Source organism: Pteronotus mesoamericanus, unplaced genomic scaffold (genome assembly GCF_021234165.1).
Source record: "Pteronotus mesoamericanus isolate MK-2021 breed Mesoamerican mustached bat unplaced genomic scaffold, CSHL_Meso_final scaffold_232, whole genome shotgun sequence".
Taxonomy (NCBI): Eukaryota; Metazoa; Chordata; class Mammalia; order Chiroptera; family Mormoopidae; genus Pteronotus; species Pteronotus mesoamericanus.
This window is the reverse complement of record NW_026555311.1, coordinates 14,947,319-14,970,946: the sequence shown is the minus strand read 5'-3', so window position 1 is coordinate 14,970,946 and position 23,628 is coordinate 14,947,319. Positions and strand designations below refer to the sequence as shown.

At 37.4% G+C, this 23,628-nt stretch overlaps 1 protein-coding gene across 5 annotated transcripts in view; it reads left to right on the top strand.

Moving 5' to 3' along the window:
- The window catches only part of RAP1GDS1 (Rap1 GTPase-GDP dissociation stimulator 1), a 142,492-nt gene extending 119,229 nt beyond the window's left edge, over positions 1 to 23,263 (top strand). For all 5 annotated transcript variants that reach the window (XM_054591710.1, XM_054591711.1, XM_054591709.1 and 2 more), the window contains one exon: positions 21,423 to 23,263. In XM_054591710.1, the coding sequence (XP_054447685.1) occupies positions 21,423 to 21,550 (128 nt within the window). In that variant the 3' untranslated portion in view covers positions 21,551 to 23,263. The remainder of the gene's footprint in view (positions 1 to 21,422) is intronic.
- Positions 23,264 to 23,628: the final 365 nt, after the last annotated feature.

Genomic DNA, 23,628 nt, shown 5'->3' with positions numbered 1-23,628 from the left:
CCTTTCTCACATCCTAGCCAGCATTTTTTTAGTTGAGTTTTTGATAATAGCCATTCTGACAGGTGTGAGATGATACCTTGTTTTGGTTTTAATTTGCATTTCTGTGATGATTAGTGATGTTGAGCATCTTTTCATGTGTCTGTTGGCCATCTGTGTGTCCTCTTTGAAGAAGTGTCTACTCAGATCCTTTGCCCATTTTTTATTTGGGTTGTTTGGGGGTTTTTTTTGGTGTTGAGTTTTATAAGGTCTTTATGAATTTTGGCTATTAACCCCTTATCAAATGTCTTGGTGAATATGTTCTCCTATTCTGTGGGTTGTCTTTTTATTTTGTCGATAATTTCCTTTGCTTGCAAAATTTTTATTTTGACGTAGTACCATTTATTTATTTTTTCTTTTGTCTCTTTGCCTGAGGAGATATATCTGATGAAATCTTGCTGCGGGCAGTGTCCCAGGTTTTGCTGCCTATGTTTTTGTCTACAATTTTTGTGGTTTTCGGTCTTAACATTTAAGTCTTTGATCCATGTTGAATTTATTTTTGTATGTGGTGTATGAAGGTGGTCTAGTTTCATTTTTCTGCGTGGTGTCTGTTCAATTTTCCAGATACCATTTATTGAATAAACTATTGTTAGCCCATTGTATGTGCTTGCTTCCTCCGTTAACAGTAATTGACTATAAAGGTGTGGGTTTATTTCTGGGCTTTATTTTCCATTGATCTCTCTGTCTGTTTCTATGCCAGTACCATGCTGTTTTGATTACTATGGCCTTATAGTATAGTTTGATATTAGGTAGGATGATTCTTCCAACTTTGTTATTCTTTATCAGGATCACTGCTGCTATTCAGGGGTCTTTTGTGATTCCATATACATTTTTGAAATGTTCTAGTTCTGTGAGATATGTCACTGGAATCTTGATAGGAATTGCATTGAATCTGTAGATTGCTTTGGGTTATGTAAACATTTTAATGATGTTAATTCTTCCTATGTATGAACACAGTATGTGTTTCCACTTATTTGTAGCTTAATACAATTTCTGTAGTGTCCTATAATTTTTTGAGTACAGGTCTTTTACACCCTTCGTTAGGTTTATTTCTAGGTATTTTATTCTTTTTGAAGCAATTGTGAATGGCATTGTTTCCCTAATTTGACTTTCTATTAGTTCACTATTGGCATATAAAAATGCAGCTGTCTTAGGGATATTAATTTTGTATCCTGCTACTTTGCTCAATTCATTAATCAGTTCTAGTGGTACCTTGGTGAAATCTTTGGGATTTTTGGGATTTATTGATTTTGGGAAATCAATAAATATATGGGATTTATTGATTTTGGGAAATCAATAAATATATACAGTATCATATTTATTGATTTGGGAATGTTGTAACAACCTTGCATTCCCAGAATAAATCTCACTTGATCATGGTGTGATATTTTTGATGCATTGTTATATTCTGTTTGCTAATATTTTGTTGAGGATTTTAGCATCTGTGTTCAGGGATATTGGCACATAATTTTCTTTCTTTGTTGTGTCTTTATCTGGTTTTGGAATTAGGATAGCTCTGGCCTCGTAAAATAAGTTTGGGAGCCTTCCCTCCCCTTGAATTTTATGAAATAGTTTGAGAAGGAGAGGTGTTAGTTCTTAGAATGTTTGGTAAAACTCACCTTTGAAGACATCTGATCCAGGGCTTGTTTTTGTTGGAATTTTTTGATTAGTGCTTCAATTTCAGTAGGTGTAGTCTGTCTATTCAGATTCTCTGATTCTTCCTGATTTAGTTTTGGGAGATTGTATGTTTCTAGAAGTTTATCCATTTTATCCACGTTGTCCAATTTTTTGGCTTATAGTTAATTATATTTTCTTACAATCCTTTGTATTTCTTTAGTGTCAGTTACTATTCCTTCTCTTGCATGTCTGTTTTTGTTTATTCAGGTCCTCTCTGTTTTTCTAGATGACTCTGGTTAAAATTTTCTCAGTCTTGTTTATCTTTTCAAAGAACTAACTCTTGGATTCATTGATCTTTGGTGTTGTATTTTTACTCTATTTCATTACTTTTGCTCTAATCTTTAATATTTCCTTCTTTCCACTCACTTTGGGCTTCCTTTGTTCTTTTTTCAAGTTCCTTTACGTGTAAAAGTTAGATTGTTTATTTGAGCTTTTTTTTTGTTTGTTTGTTTTGAGATAGGCCTGTAAGGCTATGAATTTACCTCTTAGGATTGCTTTCCCAGTGTCCCACAGATTTTGGATTGTTGTGTCCTCATTTTCATTTTTGTCAAGGCTCTTTAAATTTCTTTCTTCATCTTGTAATTGACCCATTCATTAATAACATGGAATTTAGCTTTCCTTCATGTCTGTGTGTTTTTCAGTGTTCTTCTTGTGATTGATTTCTAGTCTTACAGCATTGTGGTCAGAGAAGATGCTTGATATAATTTCAGTCAAATTTATTGAGACTTGTTTTGTGTCTTAACATGTGGTCTATCCTAGAAAATGTTCCATGGTCACTTGAAAAGTATGTATACTCTACTGCTTTGGGGTGAATTATTCTGAAGATATCAGTGAAATCAATTTGATCCAGTATGTTGGTTAAGGCCCCTGTCTCCTTGTTGATTTTCTCTCTGCAAGATCTATCCATTCAAGTCAATGGGGTGTTAAAATCCACAACTATGACTATATTTCGGTTGATTTCTCCCTTTATATCCATCAAGTTTTGTTTCACAAATTTAGGTGCTCTATGTTGAGTGAATAAATGTTTATTAGGGCTATATTCTTTTGTTGAATTGTTCCCTTTATCATTATGTAGTGTCCTTCTTTGTCTCTTACTATAGACTTGGTTTAAAAGTCAGTTTTGTCAGATATAGGTATTGCAATCTCAGCTTTTTTTTTTCCTTTCCATTTGCATGAAATATCTTTTTCCATCCCTTTACTTTTAGTCTGTGTGTATCTTTCGACCAGAGGTGGATCTCTGGAAAGCAGCATGTATGTGGGTCTTGTTTTCTTATCCATTGAGCTACCCTATGCCTTTTGGTTGGAGCATGTAAGCCTTTTGCATTTAAGATGATTATTGATAGATATGTATTAATTGCAATTTTATTGTCAGACTATTTTTCTCTATTTCTCTCTCTTTTTCTTCTGCTTAAAGCAAGCCCTTTAACATTTGTTGCAGCACTGGTTTGGTATTGACAAACTCCTTTAGCTTTTTCATTATAGAAAGCTCTGTATTTCTCCTTTGACTTTAAATGATAGCCTTGCTGAGTAAAGTAGCCTTACTTGCAGGTCCTTGCTTTTCATAGCCTTGAATATTTCACCCCACTCCCTTCTGACCTGAAATGTTTCTGCTGAGTAATGAGATGCCAGTCTAATTGATGCTCCCTTGTAGGTAACTCTCTGCTTTTCTCTTGTGGCTTTTAGGATTCTCTCCTTGTCTTTAAGCCTTGCCATTTTGATTATGATGTTTCTTGGTGTAGGCCTCTTTGCATCCAACTTATTTGGGACTCTCTGAGCTTCCTGGACTTGTGTGACTTTTTCCTTCACTGGATTAGGGAAGTCTTCAGTCATCATTTCTTCAGATAGGTTCTCAATCCCTTGCTCATTCTCTTCTAGTATTCCCAAGATGCACTGATGTTACTCTTCATATTGTTCACAATGTTTCTTAAGCTCTAGTCATTTTTTTAAAATTATTTTTTCTTTTTGCTGCTCTTCCTGGGGTTTTTTTTCTACCTTGTCTTCCAAATCACTGACATGATCCTCTGCTTCATCAGACCTACTGTTTATTCCTTCCAGTGTAAACCGGTGTAACATTTATTTCAGGTATTGCATTCTTTATTTCTGACTGGCCCTTTTTTATGGTTTCTATGTTGTTTTTCATGCTGTTGAGTATCCTAATAATCATTACTTTAAACTCTGTATCTGATAAATTGCTTGCCTCCCTTTCATTTAGTTCTTCCCTTAGAAGATTCTCTTCTTCTTTCTTTTAGGTTCTGTTTCTTTGTCTTCCCATTTTAGCTGCTTCTTTGTATTTGTTTCTATATATTAATTAGATCTGCAAAGACTCTGGTATAGGGCTCTGTTCAGATGCTGCTTGTGACTGTCCTTAGGCAACCTGTTCGGAGCTATCAGTGCTCCACAGCGTGTGGCTCCTTCTGTTGGGCTTGTGTGCAGAAAGAACTTGGCTGTGCACCAGGGCTGGCTTTTATCAACACCAGACTGGTCGGGGTCAGCTGAAGTCTCATAGAGCACCCAGAGACGTGTCTTAGTTGTTAAACTAATCAATGATATACCCTCAAGCTGTAATCAGCATCCTGTATTAAGCTCCGCAGGGTAGGGCAGAGTAATTCCTATGGGTGGGGCTATTGCTTCCTCTCAGGATGAAGCCATTCAGAGAGGCATTCTCTGCCTGAGAATGATGGCTCCTGGATAAGGGGAATGACTCAGCACAGGAATCCTGGTGCATGTTCCTTCAGTTCTCTCCCCGGAGCTACAAAACCCAGACTCTCCTCAAGCATTCTAGCCCACTGTGCCCTCCCTCTACCAGAGCCCAGGATACGCAGCTGCAAATGAAATTTTGTGTGTTTACCCTATAAGAGTCTCTCTGAGTCTCCAGCCATCTCTCCCTGGCAGACAGAAACCCTGCTGCTTTTCATAGCTGGATGTTATCTGAGTTCCTTTCTGACTTTGGTGCTACAGGCTGGGGAGCCCAACTTGGTGTTTAGACCCCACACCTTTCAGGGGGTATACTCTCACCCCTGAAATATCCCCCTGGAACTTTAACTGCCACCCATGGGAGCCGACCCAGCCCTGTTGTGTCTCCTCCACATCCCCTATAGTCTTGTGTTGGTGAAGTGGTTTCTCCTGTCTTCCCATGGGTATAAGGCTTCTTTCCAGTAGTGTTCAGTTGGTCATTCGGGATGATTTCTCTATAATTTAGTTATAATTCCAGATTGGTCCTGGGAGGAGGTTAGTATAGCTTCCACTTATTCCTCCACCATCTTGGATCCAATATGGATTACTTTTACATTGAAAATATTCCCCAAAAGATTGTTACTATAATAAAAATTATCATATAGCAAGTATTGGCAAAGTCAAGGTTAAAAATCAATACATGTAAGTTTCATCAGCCTTAAAATATTATTATATAAAGAACAAGTTCAGATATTGTATGCTATGATATTAGCTAAGAAATTTAAGAAGTTACTGACATATTTTGGTATATGTTCCATGGACAATTGAAAAAATGTTACTTGCTATTTTTGGGTGGAGTGTTCTTCAAGTGTCAACTAGATCACTTTGATTGATAGAGGTGTTGAGTTTTTTGTATTCTTGCTGATTTTCTTTTTCTTTTTTTGAAGATTTCATTTAATTTTTAGAGAGAGGGGAAAGGATGGAGAAAGGGAGAGAAACATCAATGTGTGGTTCCCTCTCGCGCACCCCCAACTGGGGACATGGCCAGTGACCCAGGCATATGCCCTGACTGGGAATTGAACCAGTGACCCTTTGGTTTACAGGCCGGCACTGAATCCACTGGGCCACATCAGCCAGGGCTGTATTCTTGCTTATTTTCTGACTAATTCAATGATTTTTGAGAGAGGGGTGGTAAAGTCTTCAGCTATAATGGTGAATTTATCTATTTCTTTTTCAGTTCTATCACTTTTTGTTTCACATACCATGTAACTCTGTTGGTAGGTATATATAACTTTTAGGATCACTATTTCTTCCTGGTGGATTGACCTTTCTACTTTTATATAGTGTTCCTCTCTTTCTCTGGTAATTTTCTTTGCTTGAAGACTACTTTAACTAATATTAAAATAACTACTCCTACCTTCCTTTGAATAACAAACACCCTTTGTCCACCCCTTCAGGTTTAGTCTTATATGTCATATTTGAAGTATAGACAGCATATTGTTGGGTCATTGCTTCTTGTTTTTATTGAAGTATAGTTGGTATACATTATTATATTAGTTACATTAGTTTCAGGTGTACAATAGAGTAATTTGACATTTTTATACTTTACAATGTGATCATCTGTCACTGTGTAAATTTATTACACTATTACTGATTATATTCCCTTCACCTTTTTCATACACCCTCCCTTCTGGTTAACCATCTGTGTCTGTCTGTCTTTCTTGCTTACTTTCCATCTGTGTCTATTTTTTTCTTTTCCCTCTCTCCCTCCCTCCCTTCCTTCCTTCTTCCTTTCCTTCGCTTTCCTTTCCTTTCTTTTCTTTTCTTTTCTTCTCTTTTGTTTTTTTAGATTCCACATGTAAAGGAAGCCATACAGTATTTACCTTTCATAATACCATTTAGGTCCATCCATGTTGTCAGAAATGGCAAGATTTCATTCTTTTTTTACTACCATATAATCTTTCATTGTCTATAAATACCATATCTTTTTTTATCCATTCATCTATGGCTGGACACCTAGGTTGCGTCCATATTTTGGTTATTGTAAATAATGCTACAGTGGACATAGGGGTGCATTTTTTAAATTATTTTTTTAATTTTCCATTACACTTGACATGCAATATTAGTTTTAGGTGTACACCCCAGTGATTAGGCATTATGTATCGTACTAAGTGATCATCCTGGTGAATCTGATACACATCTGATGCCATGTATAGTTATTAGCATATTATTGACTATATTCCCTATGCTCTACTTAACATCCCCATGACTATTCAGTTACTACCAATTAGCACTTCTTAATCTCTTAAGCTTTTTCACCCAGTTTCCCAAGCTCTCTTCCATCTGGCAACCATCAGAATGTTCTCTGTATCTATGAGTCTGTGTCTGTTCTGCTTGTTTGTTTATTTTGTATTTTAGATTCAGTTGTTGATAGATATGTATTTATTGCCATTTTATTGTTCATATTTCTCCCCCTCCCCCTCCTTCTCCTCTTCTTCAACTCTTGAACATTCTGTATAATACAGGTTTGGTGGTGATGAACTCTTTTAGCTTTTTCTTGTCTGGGAAGCTCATTATTTGTCCTTCGATTCCAAATGATAGCCATGTTTGGTAGAGTAATCTTGGTTATAGGTCCTTGCTTTTCAACACTTTGAGTATTTCTTGCCAGTCCCTTCTAGTCTACAAAGTTTCTGTTGAGAAATAAGCTGATCATCTTATGGGAGCTCCTTTGTAGGTAACCAACTGCTTTTTCCTTGCTGCTTTTAAGATTCCTTATTTTCAAACTTTGGCATTTTAATTATGATGTGGTTTCATGTGGGTCTCTTTGGGTTCATCTTGTTTGGGTCTCTCTGTGCTTCCTGGATTTGTATGTCTATTTCCTTCAAGTCAGGGAAGTTTCCTGTCATTATTTTTTCAAATAAATTTTCAATTTCTTGCTTTATCTCTTTGCCTTCCAGCCCAGCCCCATCCATGATGCAACTGTTGGTGTGCTTGAAGTTGTCCCAGAGACTCCTTACACTATCCTCTTTTTTTAATTATTATTATTTTCCTTTTTGCTGTTCTGATTGTTTTTTGCTTCCTTATATTTTGAATCACTGTTTTGATTCTGTTTCATCTACTTAACTGTTGATTCCCTGTAAATTATTCATTTCAGTTAGTGTATCCTTCACTTCTGACTGGTTCTTTTTCATGATTTCCATGTCCTTTTCTTTGTGCTTTTGAAGTTCTGTGTTCATTTACTGTTCCCCTTAGTTTGTTGAGCATCCTTATAACCAATGTCTTGAACTCTGCTCTAGTATCCTTCTTGTCTGTATTTTATTTAATTCTTTTTCTGGAGTTTTATTCTCTTCTTTCATTTGGGCCATGATTATTTGTCTTCTCATTTTGGCAGCCTCCTTGTGTTTGTTTCTATGTATTAGGTAGAGCTGCTTCATCTCTCAGGCTTGGTAGAGTGGCTTAATGTAATAAGTATCCTGTAGTGTCCAGTGGCACAGTCTCTTTGTTAACCTGAGCTGGGCACTCCAGGTGTGCCCCCTGCCCCCGACCTGTGTAGACTGTGCACACACTCTTAACTGTAGTTAAGCTTTGATTGCTGTTGGCCTATCAGTGGAAGGGAATTTACTCCCAGGTCAATCAGCTACAAGGACTGGCTGTAACTACCGTGAAGAATTAGCTGTGTAGGGCCCACCCCACTGAGCAGGACTTGTATCAGCAGGGCTCTGTTTCCCACTGAGGCAGCCTACTGGATGCACCTGCTCTGGGACCACCCATCATAAGCTATAAAGCCATGTGCAAGTGGCTGCTACTTGTGCTGGGCTTGAAAGTGAAGAAGAGGCAAAAATAAACATGAGACTTCATCAAGCTAAAAAGCTTCTGCATAGTTAAGGAGACGATCAACATAGTGAAAAGACAACCTACTGAATGGGAGAATAAATTCATTAAAAGATATATCCAAGGGGTTGATATCTAAAATATTTGAGACTCATACTACCCAACCAAAAAAAAAAAACATAAACAAAAAGTCAAAAAAAAAAAGACCAAGTCTGGCTGCTACTGGTGCTGGGCCTGGGACCACTTAGCAAGTGGTACAGGGCATGCCAAGGCCAGATGTTGCTTGTTTTAAGAGATTTTAGTAAAGCCTGAAGCATGAGCCAAGACAGGCCATTTGTATGGAAAAGCCACTCAAATCAGAGTGGTGGCCCAAAGCTGGTGGGGCAGGGTTTCAGGGAATCACCAGGAGGTGGCAAACAGGGATAGCCAGCTTGATTGAGATTCAGATATAGGGTCTGCCTGCTTGCTTAGTGTAGATGTGGTGGCTTTTTTATATCCTTAGTTGTAGGACTTCTATTCAGGTAGATTTCAGGTGGTTCTTCAAGATGGTGGTTCTGTAGTTTAATTGTATTTTTGATATGTTTGTGGTAGGTTTTGAGTACCATGTTTACCTACATGCCATCTTGACCAGAATCCTCAATAGGGGTGCATTTACAATTTTGAATTAGTGTTTTTATTTTCTTAAGCTAAATACCCAGAAGTAGAATTGCTGGATTGTATGGTAGATCTTTTTTTAGTTTTTTGAGGAATCTTCATACTCTTTCCATAGTGGCTGCACTAGTTTGCAATTTCACCAATAGTACATAGGGTTTCCTTTTCTCTACATCCTTGCTTACACATGTTGACTTTTTATAATAGCCATTTTTGCTGGTATGAGTGATATCTCATTGTGGTTTTAATTTGCATTTTCCTGATGATTAGTGATGCTGAGCATCTTTTCATTTGTCTGTTTGGCCATCTGTATTATGTCTTCTTTGAAAAACATGTCTTTTCATGTCCTCTGCCCATTTTTAATTACATTGTTTGGTGTTTGCTTTTGGTTTTTTTTGTTTATTTTTTTTTTGTTTGGGTAGTATGAGTCTCAAATATTTTAGATATCAACCCCTTGGATATATCTTTTAATGAATTTATTCTCCCATTCAGTAGGTTGTCTTTTCACTATGTTGATCGTTTCCTTCACTATGCAGAAGCTTTTTAGCTTGATGAAGTCTCATGTTTATTTTTGCTTTTGTTTCCTTTGCTTGAGGGGAAATATCTGATAAGATACTTCTCACACTGATTTCAAATGGTTTACTAGCTATGTTTTTTTTTCCCCAGTGGTGTTATGATTTTTAGATCTCATATTTCCATTTTGAGTTTATTTTTGTGTATGTTGTAAGAGAGTGGTCTTTTCATTTTTCTGCATATACCTATCCAGTTTCCCCAGCACCGCTTGGTGACTGGTCTATCGTTACGCTATTGTATATTCTTACTTCCTTAATTAACATTATAAGGGAGGATTTATTTCTGGGCTCTCTATTCTATTCTGTTGATCTCTTTGTCTGTTTTTGTGCCAGTACCATACTGTTTTTATTACTATAGCTTTGTAGTATAGCTTGAAAACAGGTACCAAGATATCTCCAACTTTATTCTTCTTTCTCAAGAATGCTTTGACTATTGTGCTCTTTTGTTTCCATATAAATTTTAGAATTATTTTTTCTAGTTCTAAAAAGAATGTTATTGGTATTTTCATAGGAATTGGATTGAATCTGCAGATTGCTTTGGGTTGTATGTTCATTTTCATGATATTAATCCTTCTAGTCCATTAGCAGAATATATCCTTCCATTTATTTATGTCCTCTTCAGTTTTTTCTTCAGTGTCTCTAGTTTTGAGAGTACAGGTCTTTCTTTGGTTAAATTTATTCCTAGGAATTTTATTCTTTTGATGTAATTGTAAATAGAATTGCTTTTATTTCTCCTTCTGATTGTTTATTAGTATATAGGAACACAGTGGGTTTCTGTATATTAATTTTGTATTCTGCTTCTTTACTGGATCCTCTAGGGTTTTCTGTACATAGTGTCCTGTCCTCTGCAAATAGTGACAAATTTACTTCTTCCTTTCCAATCTGGGTGCCTTTTATTTCTCTTTCTTGTCTGATTGCTGTGGCTAGGACTTCCAATACTATATTGAATAATAGTGGTGAGAGTGGTCATCCTTGTCTTGTTCCTGATCTGAGAGGAAAAACTTTCATCTTTTCACCGTTGAGTATGATGTTAGCTGCAGTTTTGTCATCTGTAGCCTTTTTCAAGTTGAGGTAAGTTTTCTTTTCTTTTTTTTTCTTTTTTAAACCCTTCCCCATCTTTCCCTCATTATCCCTCTCCCCCTTCCCTTCTGGTCACTGTCAGTTTTTTCCTTATTTCCATGTCTGTGGTTCTGTTTTGCTCGTTTGTTTTGTTTTGTTCATTAGGTCCTACTTATAGGTGAGATAAGGTATTTGTATTTCACTGCTTATACCCACTTCACCGAGAGTTTTTATCATGAGTAGATGTGGAATTTTGTCAAATGCTTTTTCTGCTTCTGATGAGCGAGAATCAGGATTTTTTATTCTTGATTTTGTTGATGTGATTAATCAAATTAATTGTTTTGTGGATGTTGAACCGAACTTGCATATCTGGTATAAATCCCACTTGATGATGGTACATAATCTTTTAAATGTACTGTTAAATTCTGTTTGCCAGTATTTTGTTGAGAATGTTGGCATCTATGTTCAGCAGAGATACTACTGGCTTGTAATTTTTTTGTAGTGTCTTTGCCTGGTTTTTGGTATCATGGTAATGCTGGCCTCATAGGATAAGTTTGAAAGTGTTCCTTCCATTTCTGATTTTTAGAATATTTGAGAAGAAAAGGTACAAAGGTCGTCTCTGGTCCTAGGCTTTTGTTTGTAGGGAGTTTTTTGATTACTGCTTCAATTTCATTGCTAGTAATTGGTCTGTATATATTGGAAGATAGCATATTTGTAGAAATTTACATATTCTAGATTATCCGATTTGTTGGCATATGTTATACTTGTTCATAGTATTCTTTAATGGTCCTTTGTATTTATGTGTATCAGTTATAGTCTCTTTTATTACTGGTTTTATTTATTTATAAGAACCAGCTCTTAGTTTCAATTATCTTTTTTATTATTTTTCTATTTCCTATTTCATTTATTTTGGCTCCAATCTTTATTATTTCCTTTCTTCTACTTTAGGTTTTGTTTGTTCTTCTTTTTCTGGTTGGTTTAGGGATAAATTTAGACTGTTTATTTCAGATTTTTCCTGCTTCTTGAGGTAGGCCTGTATAGCTATAAACTTTCTTCTCATAACTACTTTTGCTGTATCCCATAAATTTTATAAGTTTGTGTTTTCATTTTCATTTGTCTCAAGGTCGTTTTTCATTTCCTGTTTGATTTCCCTCTTTGATCCATTGGCTGTTTCAAAACATGTTGTTTCATCTTCATATTTTGTGTTTTTACAGCTTTCTGTAGTCTAGTTTCATGCTATTGAAATCAGAAAATGCTTGGTATAATTACAATCTTCCCTTTTTACTGAGGCTTGTTTTGTGGCCTACTATGTGATATATCCTAGAAAGTGTTCCATGTGCACTTGAGAAGAATGTGTAATCTTCAGTGACTGGATGATATGTATTATAAATGTCTATAAGGTCAAATTGGACATCCCATCCTCCAATGGAACAAAAAAACACACAATGTGATTTAAAAATGGGCAATGAACTTGCAGAGACATTTCTCCAAAGAAGATACATTAAAAATGGCCAGTGGGCATATCAAAAGATCTCCAGCATCACTAATCATTAGTGAAATACAAGTGAAAAACCACAATAAGATACCACCTCATACCCATTAGGATGGCTATTATTCAAAACCAAAGGCAGAAAGAAAAAAACAAATGTTACTGAGAATATAGAGATATTGGAAGCCATGTACATTGCTGGTGGAAATATAAAATGGCATAGCCACTGTGGAAAACAGTATGGTGGTTCCTCAGAAAATTAGACATATAATTACCATGTGATCCATCAATTCCATATATATATATATATCTCCAAAATCACTGAAAGCAGGGACTTGAATAGACATTTGCACAACCATAACCATGTATTCACAGTAGCCACTATTCACAGTAGCCAGAAGGTGGGGGTGGGAAAGGTCTATTGATGGATGACTGAATAAACAAAATATGATATATACATACAATGGAATATTCAGCCTTAGGAAAGACTGATATTCTGATACATAATACAATATGGATTAGCCTTGAAGATACTCTGGTAAGTGAACTGAGCCAGATACAAAAGGACTAATATTCTATGATTCTACTTACATGAGGTACTTAGCCAAATTTGAAGACAGAAAATAAAATGGTGGTTGCCAAAAGCTGGAGAGATGCTTGTTTGGGGAGTAACTGGTACAGAGAATGAAGTTCTAGTTGGGAAGAAGAAAAAGGTCTGAAGATAGATGGTAGATGATATTTGCACAGCAGTGTGGGTGTATTTAATATCCCTGAACTGTACATTTAAAAATGGTTAAAATGGTGAATTTTATATATTTTTGCATTAAAAAAAATGTTAACGATTATGAAAATGCTTGATGACAGATGACTAAATAGAATCCAGCAAGGAAACAGATAAAGAAGCAATTGGAAATTTTACAACTCAAAAGTACAGTACCTGAAATAAAAACTCAATGGATAGACTCAGCAGCAGAGTAGAGGGGACAGAAGACAGAACAATAGCAATTACCCTGTCTGAATGACAGAAAAGTTATTAACTGGGAGAAAAAAAAACAACCCAAAACAAAGCCTCAGGGACCCCTGGGATATAACTAAAGATCCCACATTTGTGTCATTATAGACCTGGAAGAAGAGGGGGAAAAGGTGGGGCTGAAAAAGAACCTGAAAAAATATGGTTAAAGCTTTGAATATTTAGCAAAAGACATAATCTACAGATTCAAGAAGTTGAGGAAATCTTAAACAAGATAAACCAAAAGAAATTCATGCCAAGACACATTAAAGTCAAACTTCTGAAAACTAAAGTCAAAAAATCTAGTAAGAGATGGAAATGACACCTTGCCTACAGGTAAAAAAACAAAAGGTAGAATGAATTGCTTATAAGAAGCCATGAAAGCCAGAAAAAGTGGTACAACATTTTTCAAGTGTTGACAGTAAAGAACTATTAACCCAGAATTCTATACCCAGAGAAAATACTTTTTAGAAATTGAAAAATGGAGATATTCTCAAATAGAGGAAAACAAAGAGAATTTGTCACTAACAGAGTAGCCTAAAAGAATAGCTAAAAGAAGTTCTCTAAACCAAAAGGAAATGCTTAAAAAAGAATTCTTGAAACATCAGGAAGAATAACAGATACAGCAAAGATGTAGATAAACACAATAGACTTTTCTTCTTGAGAGTTTTCTGAATCGTTTTGATAGAAAAAAAATAGTCAAGTGATGTTACATGTATACATAGGAAATATCTGAGACAATTATACTGTAAATGAGGGAGAGTAACAGGAATAAAATAATGCTCAAACAATCTGCAGGAAGTTAGGGAAAAGAAAAAAGAAGAAACAAAAAAAATTTAAATTGCAGACTTAATCCCCTATAACATACCAGTCATTACATTGATCATAAATGGTCTATATCAGCAGTCCCCAACCTTTTTGGCACCAGGGACTGGTTTCATGGAAGATACTTTTTCCATGGACAGGGTGAGAGGGAGACAGGAGATGGAGTTCAGGTAGTAATGCAGGCGAAGCTTCACTCTTGTCCACCACTCACCTCCTGCTCTGCTGCCTGGTTCCTTATCTGCAGCCTGGTTCCTAACAGACCACAGGTTCGTAACAGTCCATGGCCCCAGGGTTGGAGACCCCTGGTCTAAACACACCAATCAAAATAAATTGGTAGAGGGAATCAAGACATAAGACCACAGGCTGGTCCAAGGTAGGGGATGCTGGCTGATCTCACCCTCCCCAAAGAACTCACCAGATGTACACCTATGGGCCAGTTCAGCAGCCTCTGCACAACAAGCAAAAGAAGGGCCACATAGAAAAGGTTGGGTAACTGTGAGAGCTCTCCGGGAGCTGAGGGAACAACCCTGGACTGGAGGAACTGGTGAATGCCATTGTTTACATTTATCCTGAATCTGGATAGCAGGTGCGAGCTCCATCCAGGTACTCTGGCTGACCTGCTGTGTCCCCAGCCACACCCCCTAGTGCTAACTCCAGCAGAAACAGAAGGGCACCATAGCGTGCATGCAAGAGGCCCCTCCACCCAGATACTGAGCCAGCAGATACAGCATGGTGCTGCTTTGTGCACCTACTGGGTTACACACACATGGGCTTCTCCACCTGGAGAGAGTGCAGAGCTAACAAAATGCTGCAGTATCCACCTGCAGGCTATTCCTTCCAGAGAAGATGTGTAGTGGGGCAACTGTGTGCTCATGTGGGACTGACCCTCCCACTAGCAAAATGCTTTCATGCCTACATGTAGGACTACCAGACCCAAAGAAAATACAGAGCTAGCAAAACTTAGTAGTACCCACCTGCAAGGCTGCCCTCTGTGGAGCGAGTGGGGTGCTGCTGTGCACAGGCACAAGGTTGCCCCACCTGGAGAAAGGGCAGAGCTAGTAGGATATTGAGATGCAGAGTGACCCTGCCCAGACCCTGCTCTGCCTGGGGACAATTACAGCACCAGGACACCCAGGTGGGGCTGAGCACATGAGGAGTTGCACTGCCTGGAGAAGGAACAGAACTAGCAAAATGTGGCAGTGTGCATAGACACCCGCCTCACCTGGAGAGGGAGGCGGAGCTGGTGGGGTGTTAAGATGCATGCAAAGCAGCCTGCCCAGATCCTGCTCTCATTACAGACATTTAAGCAACAGGGCACACCAAAAGTGCACCCACCAGTCGCCCCATCTACATCAGGGGGCCCCATCCGATTAGAACAGCAGGGAAGCACGCACACCACCAGGCTACCCCACCTGCACCTCGCATGCCCACCCCGATTATAACCAACCTGCCAAATGGTTCACAGTCTACACAGAGACCACTCTTTCAAGACTGAGACAGAAGCTTAGTTAATACAGAAGGATAGGTTAGCAAACTAAGACAATACTGGAAATTACCCAATCAGAACAGCAAAGTGAAAAAAGAATTTTTTTAAAAATAAAGATAGTATAAGATAACGCTAGGATGACATCAAGCATCCTAACATTCACATTGAAGAGATTCCAGCAGAAGGGAGAGAGAAAGAGGCAGAAAGTATTTGAAGAAATAATGTCTGAAAGCTTTCCTAATCTGGGGAAGGAAACAGACATCCAGGTCCAGGAAGCACATGGAGTTCAAACAAGACAAACCTGAAGAGATCGACACTAAGACATTGTAATTCAAATGGCAAAAGTTAAGGCTAAAGAGACAATCTTAAAGGAAGTAAGGAAGCAACAATTAAACAAGTCACATAAAAGGGAAAATACATAAGGCTGTAAGCTGATTTCTCTGAAGCAACTTTATAGGCCAGAAGAAGTGGCAAAAGACTTTTAAAGTGCAAAAGAATATACAGCCAAGAATATTATATCCAGCAGGGTCATCATTCAGGAGAGAGAGTTTCCCAGACAAGCAAAACCAAAGTAGTTCACAAGTCTAAACCAGATTTACAAGGAATCTTAAAGGGTCTTTATGCAGAAAAGGCTATAACCAGAAATAAGAAAATACAGGAAAAAAGGAAATCTCATCAATAAAGGCAAATGTATTGGGTTGGCCAAAATGTCTGAATGGTTTTTTTCCATAAAATAAAAGACACATTTTTTGTTTTCACCAATAACTATATTGATTTGGATATTTGGAGGATGCTGGCTTTCTCCTACTGGTATAGTGTTGATTGTTCTCAGTGTCTCAATTTGATCACTATCAACTTCAATTGGTCTCCCCGACCGTGGAGCATCGTCCAGAGAGAAATCTCCAGTACAAATCTTCACAAACCACTTTTGACACATTCAGTCAGTCACAACACCTTCTCCATACATTGCACAAATCTTTTTTTTTCATTTCAGTTGCATTTTTACCTTTCTTAAAATAATAAGTCATGATATGCCAAAAATTTTTATTTTCATCCATCTTCAGTATTAAAATGGCTACACAAAAACTAACCAATTTTGGTAAGATTTTTTTTTTACTGCACGCTGATAGGACAGCTGTCACAATACAGTCTAACAAAATTATTTCAAATGAAGTAAAAGACAACTAAGCACTACTAGAGCCATCTTACAGAAACAAACAGACTTGTGGGTCAACCCAGTACTATAATCACAGTGAATTAACCACTTAAAAAGCTTAATATGAATATTTAAAGACAATAGTAGTAAAATAAACTATAACTGCAATAATTAATCAGGGGTAACACAAAGATAGAAAACACAATGTCAAAAACAGAATGGAGGAGGCAGTAAAAATGTAGTGCTTTTAGAATTCAATTGAACTTAAGTGCCTACCAGCTTAAAATAGACTGCTGTAGGAGATGGACATACATTAACCTCCTGGTAACCAGAAACCAAAAACATACAAAAATACACACACAAGGAAAAGAAAGGAATCTAATTAAACACTAAACAAAACCAACAAATCTAAAGGAAAGAGATCAAGAAGAAAGGAACAGTAGAGAACGACAAAAACAATGAACAAAATGGCAATAAGCACATACCTGTTAATAATTATTCTAAATGTAAATGGACTAAAATGTTCCAATCAAAGACATAGGGTGGCAGAATAAATATTAAAAGCACATCTCATTCATATGCTGCTTACACGAGAGTCACTTTAGATCAAAGACACACTACAAGTGAAGGGATGGAAAAAAGATATATGAAAATAAAAAGAAAAAGAAAATGGTGGTAGCAGTACTCCTATAACACAAAAATAGACTTCAAAACAAAGAATGGAAGAGACAAAGAAGAATATTACATAAGTTCAAAGGGGTCAATCCAAGAAGGGGACATAACTAAATATATACATACCCAACATAAAACCATCCAGGTATATAAAGCAAATGTTAATGGATATAAAGGCAGAAATTAACAGTAATACATAATGGGGACTTTAATACTCCACTTACTTCCATGAATAGATAGTTCAGAAAGAAAATTAATAAGGAAATAATGGCTTTATTTTTTTTTTTTAGTTTTTTTTTTAATTAATTTATTTACTTTTTAAATACATTTGTCTCTGCCTTCCCCCCACCTCTTTCCCTTGCCCCCTCCCACCTTCCCTCCCTCAGCTCTTCCCCTTTGGTTTTGTCCATGAGTCCTTGCCATATGTTCCTTGACTTTCCCCTTCCCTTCCCTTTCCCTGCCCCCCCCCCCTTCCCTCTTGTCTCTGTTGATTTCTTTTCCTTTCAGTGTTGCTGGTCATATTTTCCTTGCTTCTTTGCATTGTTGGTTAGGTTCCGCTTATAGGTGAGATCATATGGTATTTGTCTTTCGCCCCCTGGCTTATTTCGCTTAGCATGATGCTCTCCAGTTCCATCCATGCTGTCGCAAAGTTGAGTACTTCTTTTTTTCTTTCTGCTGCGTAGTATTCCATTGTGTATATGTACCATAATTTGTTGATCCAGTCATCTACTGATGGGCATTTAGGTTGCTTCCAAGACTTGGCTATTGTAAATTGTGCTGCTATGAACATTGGGGTGCATAGGTTCTTTTGTATTGGCGTTTTGGTGTTCTCAGGGTATAGTCCCAGCAGGGGAATTGCTGGATCAAAAGGCAGTTCCATTTTCAGCTTTCTGAGGAAATTCCACACTGCTTTCCATAGTGGCTGCACCAGTCCGCATTCCCACCAACAGTGGACTAGGGTTCCCTTTTCTCCACAGCCTCGCCAGCACCTGTTGTTTGTGGATCTGTTTATGATGGCCATTCTGACCGGTGTGAGGTGGTACCTCATGGTGGTTTTGATCTGCATTTCTCTGATGGCTAGTGATGCTGAGCATCCTTTGAAATGCCTCTGGGCCCTCTGTATCTCCTCCTTGGAAAAGCATCTGCCCAGGTCCTTTGCCCATTTTTTGATTGGATCGTTTGTCTTCTTGGAGTAAAGTCGAGTGAGTTCTTTGTATATCTTGGAGATCAAACCTCTATCTGATGTATCATTAGCAAATATATTTTCCCAAATGGTTGGCTCCCTTTTCATTTTGCTGATGTTTTCTTTAGCCGTGCAGAAGCTTCTTATTTTGATGAGGTCCCACTTGTTTATTCTTTCCGTTATGTCCCTCGCTTTAGGAGACATACCAGTGAAAAAATTGCTGCGTGGGATATCTGAGAGTTTCCTGCCAATGTTCTCCTCGAGGACTTTGATGGTGTCGTGACTTATATTTAAGTCTTTTATCCATCTTGAGTTTATTTTTGTGTATGGTGTCAGCTGATGACCCAATTTCAATTTTTTGCATGTAGCCATCCAGCTCTCCCAACACCATTTGTTGAAGAGGTTGTTATTGCTCCATTTTATGCTTCTGCCCCCTTTGTCGAATATTAGATGCCCATAGAGACCTGGGCTTATTTCTGGGCTTTCTATTCTGTTCCACTGGTCTATGGGTCTGTTCTTGTGCCAGTACCAGATTGTTTTGAGTATAGTGGCTTTGTAGTAGAGTTTGATGTCCGGTATTGTGATCCCTCCTACTTTGTGTTTCTTTCTCAAAATTGCTGCGGCTATTCGAGGTCGTTTATGGTTCCATATAAATTTTTGAAATGTCTGTTCTATTTCTGTGAAATACGTCATTGGTATCTTAATAGGGATTGCGTTGAATCTATAAATTGCTTTTGGTAGTATGGACATTTTGAGGATATTAATTCTTCCAATCCATGAGCACGGTATATGCTTCCATTTATTTGTGTCTTCCTTAATTTCTTTTTTCAATGTTGTATAGTTTTCTGCATACAGGTCTTTTGTGTCTTTGGTTAAATTTATCCCTAGGTACTTTATCTTTTTTCGTGCTATATCGAATGGTATATTTTTCCTGATTTCTTCTTCTTCTATTGCATTGCTGGTGTACAATAACGCCTTTGATTTCTGAATGTTGACTTTGTATCCTGCTGTTTTGCCAAATTCACTTATTAGGTTGAGGAGTTTTTTGGTAGAGTCTACAGGGTTCTCTATGTACACTATCATGTCATCTGCAAACAATGATAGTTTTACTTCCTCCTTTCCTATTTGGATGCCTTTTATCTCTTTCTCTTGTCTGACCGCTGTGGCTAGGACTTCCAATACGATGTTGAAAAGAAGCGGTGAGAGCGGACATCCTTGTCGTGTTCCCGATCTTAGTGGGAAAGCTTTCAGTTTTTGCCTCTTGAGTATGATATTGGCTGTCGGTTTTTCATATATGGCCTTTATTACGTTGAGGAATGCCCCATTTATTCCCATTTTGCTGAGTGTTTTGATCATAAATGGGTGCTGTACCTTGTCAAATGCTTTTTCTGCATCTATCGAGATGATCATGTGGTTTTTGTCTTTTCTTTGATTTATGTGGTGTATCACGTTTACTGATTTGCGTATATTGAACCATCCCTGCATCCCTGGGATGAATCCCACTTGATCGTGATGGATAATCTTTTGAATGTATTGCTGGATGCGGTTTGCCAATATTTTGTGGAGGATTTTAGCATCTATGTTCATCAACGAAATTGGCCTGCAGTTTTCTTTCTTTGTAGGGTCTTTATCTGGTTTTGGGATCAGGGTGATGCTGGCCTCATAGAAGGAGTCTGGGAGTCTTCCCTCCTCTTGGATTTTTTGGAATAGTCTGAGAAGGACAGGGGTTAGCTCTTCCTTAAATGTTTTGTAAAATTCTCCTGGGAAACCGTCTGGCCCTGGGCTTTTGTGTGCTGGGAGTTTCTTGATTACTGCTTCAATTTCCCCAACTGTTACCGGTCTGTTCAAGCTAAGGAAATAATGGCTTTAAATACCATTGTTGTTCTGCTGGAGAAGTTATTCATATGTGTTGGTTGTTAATCTCTTACTAGATATATAATTTGCAAATGTTTTCTCTCTTATTCCATGGATTGACACTGTTGATAGTGTCCTTTGATAACACAGAAGTTTAAAATTTTGATAAAGTCCAATTTATTTTTCCTTTTGTTGCCTATACTTTTGGTGCACATTCAGGAAATCATTGCAAAATTCAATGTCATGAAGTTTCCATATGTTTTATTTTAGGAGTCTTACTGCTTTAGCTTACATTTAGTTTTTGTGTATGATGTAAGGGTTTAACTCCATTCCTTTACTTGTGGATATTCAGTATTTCTAACACCATTTGTTGAAATGACTGTCCTTTTCCCATTGAATGATGGTATTGACATCCTTGTCAAAAATCATTTGACACATGTATGAGATTTTATTCTGGGTTCTCTGTTCTATTCCCTTGGTCTGTATATCTGTCTTTATAGCCACACTACACTGTTTTGATTTTTGTAGCTTTTTTAGTAAGTTTTGAAGTCAGGAAGTATGAGACTTTGAACTTTGTTATTCTTTGTCAAAATTGTTTAGTATATTCAGAGCCCCTCAAGATTCGGTGTGAATTTAGCATGTATTCTTATTTCAGCCAAAAGCATTGGTTTAGTTTTATACCTCAATCCCATGAAAATAAACACGTTAGTTTGAGGAATGCTGATTGCTTTAAACTTAACTGGATCTCAGTCTTCCCATGTAGTAGTTCTAAGAGTCTTAAGAGATCTGTATTTTCCTGTAATTGAGGTTAAATAGAGCAAGTAAAGCCAGAAAGAGAAAGATAGGAAATCTAAAAGGGAACCTAGTGTCACAAAATTTGTTGAAAGGATGTGAAGCATAACCTTTTCATTTGCCATAAAATTGATTTGCAATAGATCTAAGATTTTTCTCTCATTAACCTTCATATTTGAGCTATATAACTAAACCTTGAGACCATACAGTGAACTATGTTTAAATTTCTAACTGATTACTTATCAACGTTACACTGTAAAATTTGACATCTGATTTACCTTTATGGTAATATGGCAAGTAAAGGTTCTCTGGTTTCTTTTTTAATATAACACATCTCTAAAGAAGACCTTTATAGGCTATTGCCGTGTCTTTTACCAGAATTATTCCTAGTTTTGTGGTACCATCCAAATAAACATTTTGGATATATGTATCTGTTATCTTGGTTTTTGTCTTCCAGAATCTTTACATAAGGAAGTACGGGATTTGGCCTTTCTAGATGTTGTGTCCAAACTTCGCAGTCATGAAAACAAAAGTGTTGCCCAACAGGCCTCTCTCACAGAGCAGAGACTTACTGTGGAAAGCTGAGAACTGCCGCTCCCTGAAACATGGCATCATCCCTTCTCTGGTTTCCCCTTTGTCCTCCATCCAGCTGCCTCTTCTGCTTCTTTCTCACCCATATCACTTGTGCATGCGTGTAATGTTTCAATACCAATTGAAGAACTCTGTATGTACCTGCCCAATAAGATTTCTAAACCCATAATTAGTGTGAACATGAAATTGTCCAAAACAAGTCTCCATCCATAACTGTTCTCCTATATTCCTGTTGCTTGAACTACGTTAAGTAGAATGTGCATGTTGTAGTCCTATGATGATGTAAACTTGGTACTACATAATGACTTGCTCCTCACACTTGGTAATCTACATAATAATGTACTGGTAAATTAGAAACAAACAAGAATGCAGCAGGATTTGTCTAGCTTATTAAAGATGATACTGAATAGTAAAAACAGCTCCATTTTTTGGTGCTTGGTAAGCACAATGACCAAAAACTACATGGCTGTTCATTCATTAGTCTTACCTACTAAGATCAAACCTGTGGTCCCTAGAGTTAAATGAAATCCAATGCTCTCCCTCTTCACCCTATGGTTTCTCCTTCCTTAATAGGTAGACTCTTGAAACTGCCACAAACTTGGCAGAACTTCCTGAGGTTTTAATTTCATGTTTAACTGGCTGTCATCAGTAGCCTGATGTTGAAAACATTTGTAGTTTTCAGCATGAAACCAAGGGGTTGAAGAATCTCGATTACACTAATACATCTTGGCTTTTGGGCTATATTTTAGATGATTAAATATGTACAGTTTCACCTCAGAACTTTTTCCATCAATTAATCAGCATCATCTAACACTTGTCTAAAAGTCACATTGACATTGTTTTCAACTAAGGAAATTGAGTATAATTCATTGGAGACTGGACTTTTTTTCTTATTTTTCATCATTCAGCTCAAAAGCAAGAGGTTTCCTCTCATAGTCCTTTTAAATCTTGTATTAGAATTAGCAGGGTATAGGGAAATAAATAAGAAATAGCTTTGTCTAGACTGAAGAAAGGAAGCAGGTTATAAAGCCATAGTAGCCAGTCCAGTTTATTCTGCAGATGGCTTCATACCAGGAGCTGTTAGAGTTTCCCACCTCCACTTTCCACAGAAAACTACAGTAGATCTTAAAGGCTATCAGAAAAGGGCACAGCACCAGGATGCGAGAGATGAGAAGACCTCCTTGGCAGAATATAGTGTACTCTTCACTGCCACTACCACCACCAAATGGATTTTTAGAGCTTTGAAACCCAATCTTTGTAAATTAATCAAAACATCCCTGTGACATACCTGCCTTCTCCCCATGCCCAAGCTTGACAAATACGGGCTGAAAGGTAGAATGAGCTCCAGTGTGGAAGAACTGCAGGGCGGCGGGGTGGGCGGCCAGGGGCACAGCAGCTCCTTCCTCCCCGCCATGAGGTTGTGTACATCTCTAGGGTGATCGAAGTTGGACTTCTGACTCCGAACAGCTATAATTCAAGAAAGTTAAAACCCCAATGGAGGTAAAGAACCCTTTGACTTACTATTCCCTTTGATGTCCAAGAAAAGGACTGTGATATGCTACACTTACTGTAAGAATGATTTTGTTTATGGTCTCCTGGGCTGGATCATGGACTATATTTTATTATAGTTTTGAAAGACATCTGTAATGTTGCATAATAGACTGTCCATATTTAAAACTAAATAAATAAATTGTATATCAAACTGTAAGGGCATCATTTGGTTTTCTTTGTATATTTTACTTCTATTTCCATCTCCTAGAACAGTACTTATTCATTGATGCTAAATAAGTATTCGTTGAATGAATTCCTGTTTCCATGAAACTTCCATACTGCCTAAACAAATTCTAGATCAATTGCTAGAGAAATTAAGATACTTGTCTAACATCAGAGGATTTTTTTATTGTAAGATCTGTCCCCGTCGAAAAGCATTATTTAGAAAACCTCAAAACAGAAGCATCCAGAAATCATAGATTTGAGAGAAGCCTCCATGTGGGTGAGCTGCCAGCAGTCAGTTTGCTGAAAACGCTACAAACTCTTGCCTCCAGCAAAACCAAGGCAATTAAGATCACTAA